Here is a 13,176-nt window from a genome sequence, read left to right on the forward strand (position 1 = left end):
AATATAAAACACGCCTGGCCCCTTTCAGGATAAAATATAGAATAATCAATGTGGCTTTAGAACTGCACACCATTTTCTTTAACTGTTTGCATCCAGACAGGATAGTGTATCATTTTAATGCAGCCTTTGTAAAATGTCTTCCTAGTTTGTGTGCACATTGTCTGATTGATTTCTTAGAAAACAGGCACTCATTCAAGGTTATGCTAAATGGAACACGTTTGCTACAGGGTGTGATTAACACACAACTGCTTGCACGACCATTGGTTTGATACAGCCTGCTACAGAAGGAAAGTGACCAAAATTAAAACTTGCCATGCCAGTACATTCTATTTTGGTATTTGTGAAACGACCACGAATGCTATTCCAGACATCAAAGCCCCCTTTACGACTTGAAAAGGCACCCTCCTGTCCTGCAGCTCACACACAGAGCCTACCAACTGCCACATACCACGTTATGTTTTAAAGCCATCAGTTCCCTCAAGACAGCGCATAGCCAGGCATTACCGAGGAAATAAAGACACAGCATTACTCTTCTTAAATTTTATTCCATAATAAAAAATAGAAGATGAAAGAAAGGGTGTTCAAGAATTAAAGCAATTATTGGTCAATATAAGGAACAGAAAACTAATTATCTTGATGATGATTAAGGACCTGGTTCAGCAAAAGTAATTCCGTGTTCTCCCATGGCATATTTGTAGGCTTCTACAAAACAGAAAACCAGATTACCTTTAACTGAAGCAGGTCCTATGCTATTTTCAGAACACTTGACTTCAAATTCTATTTATCCTTCTCTTTTTGCTCTTTTTCCTTCTTTTCACGTTCAGCTTTTGCTTCTTCCTCCTCGTGTTGTTTTATCAACTGCTCCACCTCCTTTTGCTTCAGAACCCTTATCACTGTTTTTCCATTCTCTCTCGTCAGTGTTGCAATTTCAACTGAAACAGAGGGAACAGACAGTGGCATTACATACTGTCCTTTTGAAAGAACATCATCAGAAAGATCAAGTCGTTTGTTACAATTGACAATGAAGCAGAGGGTTCTTGTCCTGCCTCCATCTCAAAAACTGCCTGATGGGCAAGCCAGGTGGCAGCAGTCCTCTTCTGCAGCAGCATGCTGCAGTTCCTTCACACCTCTCCAGTGGTTCTTCTACCAGGCATGGAACCACTTCTGCTGCTGCACCGAGACCTAGCCAAACCACGGTCAGGCACTTGGAGCTGACCAAAGAAGATCATCCTCACCCAAGTCATTTAGCAAGGTTAATGAGGGTCATCAAAAATCAGATTGTCAAAAATATTTTCTTACATGAGCACTAAAATCCAATAAACCACAGCTGAAGTATATAAATTCACAACATTTTAAATATATATATATACATTAAAATAATTATATATATATATATATATATATATATATATATATGTTATGAGTCATCCAGCATCAGAGAACTGCTTACCTTTCTCTGCAGAAAGTTTGCTGACATCCATGGTCTTATTTAGAACCTTAATGGCTAATGCAAGTGCAGTCTTTAAGGTCATTTCACCTTCTTTGTAGTCTTGTTTCAGCATTGACACAGCTGCCTATGAATTCCACAGAAATCTAAATGGTATCACTGGGCAAACAAAGTATTTCACCAGATAATATCAAAGCACGAGGAACAGTGTTTCTACAGTTATCCAGTTCTGCTCTACACTCATAATCAACAACTTAGTTTAATTATTACAGTGCAATTTACATAGTTTTGGTTTGCTTTACTTTTTGAGAGAGAAAAGTAAAAAGAACTTACAGCACTGTTATTGCCAATGCACGTAGCTTTCCATCCTCCGTAATTTCCACTGGGATCACTTTGATACAGCTGAAATCCATAATGCTTATCCCAACCGATATACAGCAACGAAACACCAAAAGGACGTTTTCCTGTTGGAAAGAAGGCCATTATTGACCTAAATTTAGGAACAAGATTGGTCATGAGTGACAATTACTTTCTTTGATTTCCTTTGTCAAATCCATTCCTGTGAACTGGGATTTAACGGACTGCTCTGCACTTCTGTTACTTGAGATAAGCATTACAGCATTTCTTTCTAAGTGATGGGGGGCGGGGGGAACTAACAGAGATTTATTTCATTTAACCCCAGCAGCAGCTTATCTCCGTCTCCTAAAATTGGAACATATCATTTCAGGACTTCAAATCAAACCTCAGCATTTAAACTATGTAGTGGTTATTCAAGCATTTAACTTCTAAGAGTCAATTAAATACAAGTATATTAAAAGGTCATTCTTTCACAATGCACATAGACAAAATACCAGAATCAGCCATTCATTTACTGAGGAACACTCCTTGCAACACCATTTTCTAACATGTTATTTGATCCACAGAAATACTATTGTTTCAAGTGTTACGGTATTGATACTCTGCTTCTTCCTGAAGGCATTCACCAAACCGTAGAGCACCCAAAGCATTATAAGCAATAGGCCTGAGCCTCAGCTATCAATTTCTCAGTGAATAAGAAGTAGTATTTCAGTAGCAAACCAAAAGTTTGTAACTATGACTGACTATTCTCTTACATTTAGCTACTGTTGTTTCTGGGTGTAACTTGTTACAGGATACTGTTAAACCCTTCAGAGACTTGGATGCTTCAAATCACCTAAGAGAATCTTTCTTTAGACACTTAAAAACACTCTCGCACTTCCTTACCTCCAAACTGCGTGTAAGCCTGCTTGATATCACACAGTGCAGTTACCAATTGCTCACAAGGAATGGGTTCCTGATACTGTAACAAATACCTATAGCACAAAAGACAAACGTTCTCAAAATCTTCTGTTGACAGTATCCTGCTACCACATTTAATAAAAGAACAAGTTCCTGAGTTAAAATAAAACACATAAGAGAGGCTTTAAAAATAAATATATACTTGTACTAAGTTCATGTTCATATTGATTTAATACACAGACTGAATCCAACCTCAGAATTAAGCAAACCCCCATAACTACCAGCCAACCTACCTCTGTGCAATCAGTCTCAGCTCATTTGTTAGAACATTGGCATCTGAGGTTATTCCTGCAACACTGCACGCCATATCCCTGCAAAATGAACAGATGAATTGGATTCCTATCGGTCTCCAAGAAATAGTCACACCTTCATAGAACACTTCAAACAGAATGCCTACTGCTGGGCTCCTATGATCAAAACTACACAGCTGCCGGGTAGAACAGACTGACCCTGCACCTAGAGTACATCCAAAGTCTTACATAGCCATATTGCAAAAGCAGAGGCAGACAGCAGGAAATGAGCAAGTCAGTACACCACTGGCATGGTTCTGAGGGCCATACCAAAATGATGAACAGTGCTGACACCTTCACAAGAGGCACTGGCTGCACAGCAGGACCCACGCAGAGGCCACCTGCCGGCCATGTCAGAACCCGTACAGACCCTCAGTGCAATCTGCTGACTGCATTCATATGGAAATAACTTAGCGATACCAGCCATTAGAAAACTAGCTGCTTCAGTGGTTGCCTAGGCAGCCACTCCAGTGCACTTTTTACATCACCTCCTTGAAAATCCAGTACTTCCTACAGTTCCAGCTGCTTTCAGGATGACACGGAATGGGAGACTGACAGATGAAAACCTACTTGTGTTTCATAATGCACCTTACAGCAAGGCTGAAACTCCACCTCCCCTACAGGCAAGACAGTGTAACACTGAACTTCTGGAGGAGCTAAACAGGTCAAAGCAGTGAGATAAGTATCTCTGCTACTGCTGCAGCAAAGAAAGCTGAAACAGGTTTTATCCAATTTGTTTCAGTCTCTTCAAATCAAACAAGGAAAAAAAGTCTTAAAAGGGAACGCTGAGCTGATACAGTGCTTGGATTTATGCATTCTGTATTTCCCTCCTCTTGTTATTTTGTAAACCAAGAACTCCCAATTTAATAATGTTACTTTGTATGGGTAAGTAACAAGGGTTACTGCACCTACAAAGTTCTCTTTGGAAATAAAACTGTAATGCTTCTTCAGAAGAATCACTGAAGCAAACAACAACAAAATAGTCACACATGTCTAGCACACCACATAAAACTAATACAAACCCTCCAAACAAAATAAATCCAGGTTCGATGCTAAAACGTTTGAATAACAACAGTACTTTGTGACGGGTGGCATCAGCAGACACCCAATCACCAGTTCAACTTACTCGTTCAGTTTGTAGATCTTTTCTGAGAAGAAAACCTCATCGAGGAGCTTATGAATGTTGCGCCTCTCTGCAGCCAGCAGAACACCATCGTTGGCCAGGATGCCCAAGCAAGTACCCGCGTGTCCGATTGCCTCCATGGCATACTCAACCTGGTACAGGCGGCCTGGGAAACGAGTTAAGTTACAACATTGATAAGGCAGCACTGAACGAGAACAGATATGAGGAAAGGTGAACTTGCAAGAATTACACAGACGTTCGTCTTGCAGCTTAAGAGTGGCTCCTCAGGCTGGGGCCAGCAAATGAGTCTTTTGAAAGAGAGGACGGAATCAGAAAACGTGTACAAATTTGGTAAGGTAATTGTGGGCATAATTAACGTGGGGAAAAAAAAGAGTTTTTTTTACTGAGAAGAAAAACTGTAATCTAAGGAGTAGATCTACTTCAGAAGAGAGAGAGAAAATGGGTTTTAAAAAACTACTGAATCATTTATACCGGATAGTTCGTCTCTTAAGCAGAAAGAAATGACTTGCAAGTGCTGGCGTAAGTGTAACAAGATCATAGCAGCAGGAACACTAACAAAACAGTAACAAAATCCATCCACGCTCAAAGGGAAGGTGAAGGGAGATGAATTCTTAATGTACTTGAAAAAAAGCAGTGGAATTTGGTGTAAACATACAGACGTGAACAGGGGATGGTCCCAGCAACGCCTGGGTTAGGAGAACTGGAAAGCCTCCACTGTGAGGCTTCGGTGTACATAGAGCTACTCTGACAGGTGAATACGGTTTGTGGAACTCGTACAGGGATGGGCACACACTGCCACCAACCCACCGGCCCCGCTATGAACAGCGTTACGTTTGAGAAGTGGAAGGCATACAGTTTAATTAGAAGCGTAGGGTCAAAAAGTACCTTCTGGAGAAAATATGGTGGTTCTGGAGTCATATCTTCGAGACTGCAAGAAGCAACAGCTCGTTAAGTACCGTCACCCTCCGCCAGAACACAGCACCCCGACAGGAGCAGAGCTCCGAGGCGCGCACAGAACAGCCCCGTCCTGAGGGGGAGGTCGGTACCGCCCGGCCCGCTGCCCCCCACCCGCGGCCCTCGCGGCGCGCCCACTCACCATGGTGCCGGAGCGGCGGGGCAGCGGGCCTGCAAAACAGCACAGCGCGTTAACCTGAGGCGGGGCGTCCCCACACGGCCCCCGAGCCCAGAGGGCCCCGCTCGATCCCCGCCTTCAGCCCGGGCCGCTCCGGGCCTGCAGTGCGGAGTCATCCTCGCAGGGGCGAAAGGGGGGATGAAGGCCTCACCGCCCGCCCCGCTCCCCCCGCTCTCCCTACCTCCTCCCTCCCTCCCTCACTCACTCACAGCGGGCCGGGGAACGCGCGATGTGCCGAAGGGGCGCTGAAGTGCGGCCGGCGGGAAGAACCGGGCGCTACCGCCTCTCCCACACCTGCACCGCGGCGTCGGAAATGGCCGCCGCGCCTGCGCGGTGCGTGAGCCGGCACGGGGCGGCGCTCCGGCGCGTGCCCCTACCACGTGACCGTGCCCGCCTCGGCCGCAGCGGCCCCTCGCGCGCCGCTCTGTGGAAGGACCGCGCCGCGCAGCGCTCCGCCATCTTTATTGCGGTCCCCGCCTTACGGGGCCGTCTCTCGCCGCGCGTACACCGCGGCCGTCTCAAACCACATCTTCTCCACCGCCTCCTGGCCCAGCGCGTACATGGCCATCAGGTGCTTCCACCCCGTCTTGGCCGTGGTCATGAGGTACTCCTCGTTCTCCGGGTACAGCAGCGCCGTGTGGGCCGCCATGACGAGCGACTGCGCGAAGCGGCCGCTCACCAGCAGGAACAGCGCCGCCCGCTCCCCGCCCGTCAGCGGCACCACGCTCTCGAAGCCCGCCAGGACGTGGCCGCCCACGCGGAGCGGCTCGGCGCTCTCCACCATCATGTACATGATGGCGATGGCCGCCTCGAACACGTAGCGGCCGTAGCTCATGTCGCTGAAGTCCAGCACGCCCGACACGCGGTACTGCGGGGCCGCCCCGCGCGGAGAGCCGGGAACCACCAGGATGTTGTGGTCGTTGAGGTCCCCGTGGTTGATGCCTAAACGCAGGAGAATGAAAAACGGTATTTAATGACTGAGCCAGCCGTGTCAGCGGGCCTGGTTCCTTGTCTGCAAACCCGGTTTCCTGAAACAAGCTCCAACGTGATACTGGGATCAAACACTCACAAGGTCGAAAACTGCTTATCTTGGGTGTGACTTTCTCCTTGAACTGCTGGATGACCCATTCCACCACCTCCCGGTACTCGTTCTGGCCCAAGGCGTCCACGTACTGCTCCAGCAGGGGGACGTTGGCCAGGTTCCAGATGAACTGACCTCGATGCAGACTACTTACTGATGGATGATGGAATTGCTGCAGGAAGAGAACAACAGAAAATAGGCCATACATTAAAACCCGTACTTCATCCCAGCAAGTAAAAGTTGAATCTGAAGGATTATTTCATCACAGAATCACAGAATGGCCTGGGTTGAAAAGGACCACAGTGCTTATCCAGTTCCAACCCCCTGCTATGTGCAGTGCAGGGTGACCAACCAGCAGACCAGGCTGCCCAGAGCCACATCCAGCCTGGCCTTGAATGCCTCCAGGGATGGGGCATCCACAGCCTCCTTTGGCAACCTGTTCCAGTGAACAGTAAGATAGGCAAACCTATCAATATCTATGTAGAACTTGAATGTTTTTTCTCCATTCTTCCAGTACAGATTATCCTAAACCCTTTGGCACTGAATCACTTAAAATTGATGGTGACTTCCTGCAGCATGACAGGGATGCTGTTGCACAGAGGCCTTGCCAAGGCTGCAGTCACACAGCTGGATTCTGCAGCTGGTGCTACAGAAGCTGTTGGAGCAGAAGAGACAAAAACTGCCACAGATGCACTCTGTGCATTGAAAGAGTCAAGCCTGAGAATCATCTGGCATGTGCAGTGTTGTTAAGGCAGAAGTGCTTGGCAGAGCTGCTGGATGGAGCTTTGTTCATATGAAAATGTCTACAGGCTCTCAAACATCTATACAGTACACAGAGACCCCAGCAAACAGCCCCAAGTGTGCTTCTCACTTCTTATGAGCAGCTGGCTCCTCTTAAAGAGAAACTCCGGTTTAGAATTAAGGCTGTTACTTAAATATAGCTAAATGATAGTTAAAACTGCAACTCATATATAAGTAAGGAACAACACCAAGCCCAAAACAAAAGTCACAACAGAGGATCCATAACGCTGTACAGAACACCACATTGGTAGGTAGAATGCCATCTTGTGAGCAACCACTGCAATTTTCCCTGCACAAATCAGCATGGAACTATAAAGGAGATACCAGATGTGGGAAAGGCAATAAGGCAGAGATCTCAAGAATTGCACGAGCCTTTGTCACACTGTAAAGTTATCAGCAGCCTCTTATTTCCACGAGAAGATGTGAGACACATCCAAGCAAAAAAAAGACACCAGAAAGAGGAAGTGGTGCAGTGCTATTTTGTGCACAAAAGAACACAAAGCACATTGCCGTGCTGTCAAGCTGACAAAATGAACTGACTGGATAGAAAAGACAGGCTGTACATTCCCATCTGCCATCAGAACATGTAATACCTTCGCTTTAGTTTTGGTGTCAGTGACATCGAGAAGTTTTGACAGTAATAACTGTAGCATTCTCTCTCTTAGATGACAAATGTTGGTACACGATAATCCATATATTAATGGCTTAAGAGCCTTTCCCATCAAAATTTGCTTTCTTGTCTACTAAATCCTCCTTGGGAGGACAAGTCACAGGCATCTTTTGAGACTAGCTGGCCTATATAAATTATTTTAATCACATTATCAGAGCATGACCAGACTATGAAGAGGCAATAGTAAATTATCTTTCCCAATGGAAAAACGCCATTGTAATTTCAGAATGTGGGTAGTAAAGCCAGCAATTCACATTTCATAACTGGCTGAAGCCGGTAGCCAGGACACAGAAAGAAAAGGTTAATGAAAGGCCATAAATAATGCAAGAATTCTTTTATGTTTCAAACTTAATTACTGGATGATTTATCAGTTTTATTATCCTGTATAATTAGAGAGTAAAGAAAATCTCCTATGCATTAAGATTAGTTGACTGAGAGCAGTGGAACTAAGAGAAGTGTCACACATCTCTCTCCATTAAAACAGCTGGCATTACAGAAAAGGAAATGACTGCTACTGCTGTAGGAATGGTTGCTGTTTTAATGGCCAGGAGGAACAGAGCTAGTCAAAATGAGTTCAGAGTAAGAGATGGGCCACTGGTACCTGACACAAGCATTTAATGCTTCAGAACCAAGCTGTGTGTGGCTCTGGTTCAGGCAGCTAGGGTTCACTCTCCTCATTTACCAGGCTTCAAATGCCAAACAGGCGAGTTCTGTGTGAGCAAAAATAAATGCTGTCTCCCTTATTGTGGTACAAAAATGCATTGCAAAAGGATCAATGAGATTCTGCCATAAGAGTGAGCAGTCAGGTTAATCAGGTGACTTGGGGGCAAGGTTTTAGCCAGTTACAGCATGGAGGGTGGCATCCGAAAGTTGGATTAAGCTCTGAAGTCACCAACTTCTTTCTGTTTTAAAATCAGGAACGCTGACAGAAAACAGTAAGAAACAGGGAGAAGAAATGAAACGTGAATGAAATCTGCAGAACCAGAACAACAAAAACTCACCTCTGTGAGAGCTTTATCCAGACTGGCAGCCAGCTTACCAATGTCATACAGAAGCTGAGTAGGTGCAGCAATTTTAGCCACAGGTGTGCCCGGCAGGTAAGTCAGCAGTCTGACCACGTACTTTTGGTTTCCAGGTCTGCTACCTGACAAGCAGAGATACTGTCAGCCACTTCAGCATACTCTACTGAGTGTTAGTTAATGCAAGAGGCGGATGGTTTCTTCACTCTCAGATGGGGCTGATAAAACTGATCTCACTCAAAGATTTGATTGACCAGAACGTGATACGGTGATGTGCAAACCTTGCCACACCTGCAGGCTGTGCTGGATGCGTGTGCCTGGAATTAACCCTGCACACAGCAGCTTCGCTCAGTGCCTCCAGCCCCTCACCTGCAGAGCTATGCAGGTGCCCTCAGGAATCCCAGCTTGTATGTGGAAGTTACAGTGAAAATGAAAGCAAAGCGTTAACAGATTTTCTTCCACGCACTGTTTAAGTGATTTATTGTGGCATCAGATCATAGATGGGCTGGAACTGTATTACACCAATCTGTGCACAAACAGGCAAGTCATTTATATCATGATTTGGTCACTGTGGCTTTTTTTTTTAGTGCACAGATGTGTCTGTTTTTTCAAGCGATATGGGAGCTGTTTGCAGAGTTAAGCATTCCTCTCCTTCATTTGCTCAGCTGCTGGCACGTGAAGTTTGGACTTTTACAGGCACAGTCACCTGACACGGATCCATCCATCCCCTACCAGCTACACTGCAACCTGAGGTTCTACTTTTGGCTACACTGCAACCTGAGGTTCTACTTTTGATAGCCAAATTTAACCTCAATTTTGGATACTCCTTCTGTGCAATTTTGTCACCACTACAACTGGTGCTGCATCTAAATTACCAACCTAAAACACCTTTGAATCAGTAGACCCAGGAAACCTATCAGGGCAATTGAACTGAAAAAACAGCTGCAGGATAACCCGCCCTTCCCTATACTTGCAGTTCTCACTAAAACAACCATCTTCCCACTAGCAAAACCAGCAGCGAGCCATCCTGCACCATACCTCAAAGCCCACACCCACAGGTGCTTGCTGCAGTGCACGCATCTCACCAGCACTGCTGCTCTTAGGCTGCTGAAGGTCCAGCATCTCTGTGGGCTTTTCTGCACTACGCCGTGCATTTGATGGAGCTCAGCTCTGGCATTCTCAGCACAGCATCTGTGCACCCTGAAGTTACTCCTTCTAGCTCAACAGCTGAAAGGGAGGTGTGCAATGGATTGGGAGCTATAGAAGTGCCAGAGCTGCAGTGCAGTGCTGCAGCTCCTCACCTCCCTCCTGCACAGACATGATGCCGCCGTCCTTTGTGAGCCGCGGTGTAGCTGAGGGGAAGCCGTGGGCGCTGAGGAACACCATGGCCCGGGTCTGCGCCTCGATGAGGGCGGGCTGCTGGCTGTCTTCTGAGTTGGTGATTTTGAGGACGTACTCCTCGGCCCCTTCAGCCTCGCCTCCGTCTGAGACCTTCACGTGGAAGTTCTGATCGTCGTAGCTGGGCAGGGGCCTGACCCACACCGCCTTTAACCCGAACACCTTGTCCACCAGCTCGGCCGCCTCCTCCTCGCCGAACGCCGGCTTGGTGGCTGCCTGCGGCTGGCGGCGGTCTCCAGAAGCCATCGCGTCTGTGAGAGAAAGACAGAGACTAGAAGAGGTGAGCCGTGCCGTGACACCAGCAGCGATAACGGTCGCAACAAACAAACCGCCGAGCGTTCCCGCGTTCCCCACCTCCAGGAGCCGCGCCGACCTTTGCCCTGCCCGAGGGAGCTCCCCTGGCCCGGGCCGGCCCTCCCCGCCAGCGGCCGCGCTGCGCAGGAGCGGCCAGAGGAGCGCCGCCCCGCCCGCGGTCACCCAGCGGAGCGCAGCCGCCCCGAGCGGGGGAGTGGTGGCGGCCGGAGCTGGGCGGCAGCGCCGGGCCCTGCGTAGCCCTGGGGGAAGGGAACAGCGCGGCTTCCTGCCGGCAAGCGCTCCCTCTGCCAGCCCCACAGCAGGGCTACGTCGCGGTACGAGCACGGAACAAAAGCGGTCCCCTTTGCCTCAGTCATTTACCCGAACCCAAGTCGCCACATCGGCGCCCGGCAGCGGGGGGCAGCTGTAGCCCTGCAGCTACAGGCTGAGACCCGCACGCTCGGGAGGGGGGAACTCCGAGCCAACGGTAGGGCTGAGCTGGGATGGAAAGAGTGCTACGGTTACTGACACGCCTTAAGCTCCGGCTACCTGCGATCCAGTCGGTCTGAAAGAGGAAAGCATTCTGGCTGCACCTGTGAGTTAAAGCGTGCCCTGGGTTACAGCCAGCACAGAACGTGACCCGCAGCTAAATGTTACACATGCCCTATCTACGTGTAGGGGAGGGGCAGCTGTCAGACAAACCGCAATCTCTGCAAATCCTGGCACCGCCTGCCGTAGTACACAACCCAAACCAGGAGCCTGCCTGCTCTACATTCTAAATGAGAGCAGACATTTTCCTGAAGAAAAAAAATACACAAATTATTCCAAGGCAAATGACTGACAGAATATCCAGAGGGAGAGCTGAAGCTCAGCTGACACAAAAAGTCTCTTTCTAGACCAATAAAGCATGCTGTGGAAACCACGAGAGAGATGCTCCTACTGAGCAAATGCAATGGAAGCACAATTACACCCTTTTCCTTGCTCCCCCCCCAACTTCATGCACACTTACCGGTGCCATGTTAGCATCAGGCCGTGCCTTCTATTCAAAATACATGGTAACATACAAGAACTGTGATACAATTTTCTTTATTAAAAATAATTTACAGTATCAGTAACGTTTTATGCACAATTGTCATGAGCTGAACTTCTGGTAAGATATCTATACAATACTCACTGAACTTAAAACTTAACTCTTTTGTTGGCTTTGAACAGCAGACATTGATTTGCAGTTGCTTAAATACGATTAATATACAGAATTTCATGTTCTTAAACGTAGGTGTAAAATGTATAAACATCAACACTATCCCAAAGCTTGGTCATTTGGGAGGGCACAAAGAGTAAATGTTTAGAAAAACTGGAATATTCTTCTCCAAATCAAACAGGAGAGAGAATCCTAGGTTAAATACATCTAACACAGTCACTTCGTCAAACAGGAGCATTTTCTCCTATGCTTTAAGATACTAGAAAGTCTAATTGAACAATGCTTTGTGTGTGTGATCACAGCAATCTTTGCCTGCATTGTATCCTGCCACTGCCTGAAGCAGGCTTCACTGCTGCCCATCTCAAGCTCACAGGATCCTAGCAGTGAGTTCCAAGTTCAACGTCCTGCCTTCACTGCCAAGTTACTGACCCGACCTGATGGCGTTCCCTGCTGCACGAGGGGAGAGGGGGCAGGCACACGACCATGGATAATGGCAGCTCACTACTGCGTGAGAAGCAAGAGATGGGTACATAAGCAGTGCCGTTCCCCTCAGCACCTACCACCTTCAGGCACACACGTCCTAAGGGTGGGAATCGGTCTGCTCAAGTCACAAAGATGCTATGGACATCGGTAAGGTTGGGAGAGGACCCACTGCAGCAACAAGAGCAGGAGCCTCCAAGTTGACAGCATCTGCACGTGGAGCTGTCTGTCACTGATATTAAGGCATAAGAGTGCAGCAGATTTTAAGTAGTTGCTATGGTAACGAAACCATCACACTTCTTAAGAGATGAGTATTGGTGGCAATAACTTGTAAGTCACAGCCCTTGAAATTGCACTTAGCTTCACAATACTGGTTTACCTTGACATGGCTTGGATCACTGTCTCCTTCTGAGTGTCACTGCACTGGGAGGGCAGGAGGCTGTGCCCCACTCAAGCACTAGCAGTTGCACAAGTATTTTAGATAGCCTCGCAGCTGTATTTCACTGATCTCCTGCACAAAGCATCATCATGCGTCAGCTCTAAAGTCATATTTGTTCCTTAGTAATGAACATGCATTTTCTTCAATTATGAATACACTTTTGAGCTGGAAAAGAAGTATTAGATGCTGTTAGACAAGTAGTAAGATCTCAATTCCTGATAAAATTACCAGAATGTACCACAGAACAGAAAACCATTCAGCATTCAGTTGGATACAGTATTAGAAAATGCATTGATTTATTACCCATATCAGTGGTATGAGTCACTGGAATAGTTTTTCTCATCTCAGCTAAAAGAAAAACACAGCAAAATTATTGGAACAAGTTATACAGAATTTCAAACCTTAGGGAATTTTGGCCAGTAAAAGAAAAAAGGTATCAGAATTATGCCAATGGAATTGAATT

General features: G+C 46.9%; 2 protein-coding genes and 1 long non-coding RNA gene across 11 annotated transcripts; 1 reads left to right on the plus strand and 2 right to left on the minus strand.

Annotated features, from left to right (window-relative positions):
- Positions 1 to 525: 525 nt before the first annotated feature.
- PSMA4 (proteasome subunit alpha 4) lies at positions 526 to 5,639 on the minus strand. Of its 2 annotated transcripts, none has more exons than XM_015278878.4 (9): positions 5,540 to 5,639; positions 5,295 to 5,323; positions 5,084 to 5,126; positions 4,181 to 4,343; positions 2,998 to 3,075; positions 2,690 to 2,778; positions 1,781 to 1,911; positions 1,451 to 1,574; positions 526 to 932 (listed from the first exon to the last, which is right to left on the minus strand). In XM_015278878.4, the coding sequence occupies exons 2-9, from the start codon at positions 5,295 to 5,297 to the stop codon at positions 778 to 780; spliced, it is 786 nt and encodes a 261-aa protein (XP_015134364.1). In that variant the 5' UTR covers positions 5,298 to 5,323; positions 5,540 to 5,639; the 3' UTR covers positions 526 to 777. The 2 variants fall into 2 exon arrangements, with proteins under 2 accessions (XP_015134364.1, NP_001185531.1); NM_001198602.2 differs by having other exon boundaries at positions 5,536 to 5,639.
- Positions 5,640 to 5,774: 135 nt separating this feature from the next.
- HYKK (hydroxylysine kinase) lies at positions 5,775 to 11,265 on the minus strand. 8 transcript variants are annotated; one of them, XM_046899010.1, is made up of 5 exons: positions 11,143 to 11,265; positions 10,203 to 10,570; positions 8,884 to 9,026; positions 6,400 to 6,583; positions 5,775 to 6,272 (listed from the first exon to the last, which is right to left on the minus strand). In XM_046899010.1, exons 2-5 carry the CDS (start codon positions 10,543 to 10,545, stop codon positions 5,809 to 5,811), a joined length of 1,134 nt encoding a protein of 377 aa, XP_046754966.1. In that variant the 5' UTR covers positions 10,546 to 10,570; positions 11,143 to 11,265; the 3' UTR covers positions 5,775 to 5,808. The 8 variants fall into 8 exon arrangements, with proteins under 8 accessions (XP_046754966.1, XP_015134369.2, XP_040562225.1 ...); XM_015278883.4 differs by lacking the exon at positions 11,143 to 11,265 and adding an exon at positions 10,654 to 10,722 and having other exon boundaries at positions 10,203 to 10,550; XM_040706291.2 differs by lacking the exon at positions 11,143 to 11,265 and adding an exon at positions 10,618 to 10,669 and having other exon boundaries at positions 10,203 to 10,551.
- On the plus strand, positions 6,580 to 10,629 carry LOC121111655. The gene is made up of 2 exons (XR_005862861.2): positions 6,580 to 7,798; positions 8,800 to 10,629. It is a non-coding gene; the product is annotated as an uncharacterized LOC121111655 (long non-coding RNA).
- Positions 11,266 to 13,176: the final 1,911 nt, after the last annotated feature.

The sequence above is a fragment of the Gallus gallus genome, chromosome 10 (assembly GCF_016699485.2).
Source record: "Gallus gallus isolate bGalGal1 chromosome 10, bGalGal1.mat.broiler.GRCg7b, whole genome shotgun sequence".
NCBI lineage: Eukaryota > Metazoa > Chordata > Aves > Galliformes > Phasianidae > Gallus > Gallus gallus.

Excerpts from the sequence above, each read along its gene's own strand:
- PSMA4 (XM_015278878.4), bottom strand. Across the intron at positions 1,912-2,689 it reads GGCTTACACGCAGTTTGGAG|GAAAACGTCCTTTTGGTGTT; the intron begins GTAAGGAAGTGC and ends TCTTTCCAACAG. Across the intron at positions 933-1,450 it reads CAAACTTTCTGCAGAGAAAG|TTGAAATTGCAACACTGACG; the intron begins GTAAGCAGTTCT and ends CCTCTGTTTCAG.
- HYKK (XM_046899010.1), bottom strand. The coding sequence starts at position 10,545 with ATGGCTTCTGGAGACCGCCGCCAGCCGCAGGCAGCCACCAAGCCGGCG. Across the intron at positions 6,584-8,883 it reads TGGATAAAGCTCTCACAGAG|CAATTCCATCATCCATCAGT; the intron begins GTGAGTTTTTGT and ends CTCTTCCTGCAG. Across the intron at positions 6,273-6,399 it reads GATAAGCAGTTTTCGACCTT|GCATCAACCACGGGGACCTC; the intron begins GTGAGTGTTTGA and ends TCCTGCGTTTAG.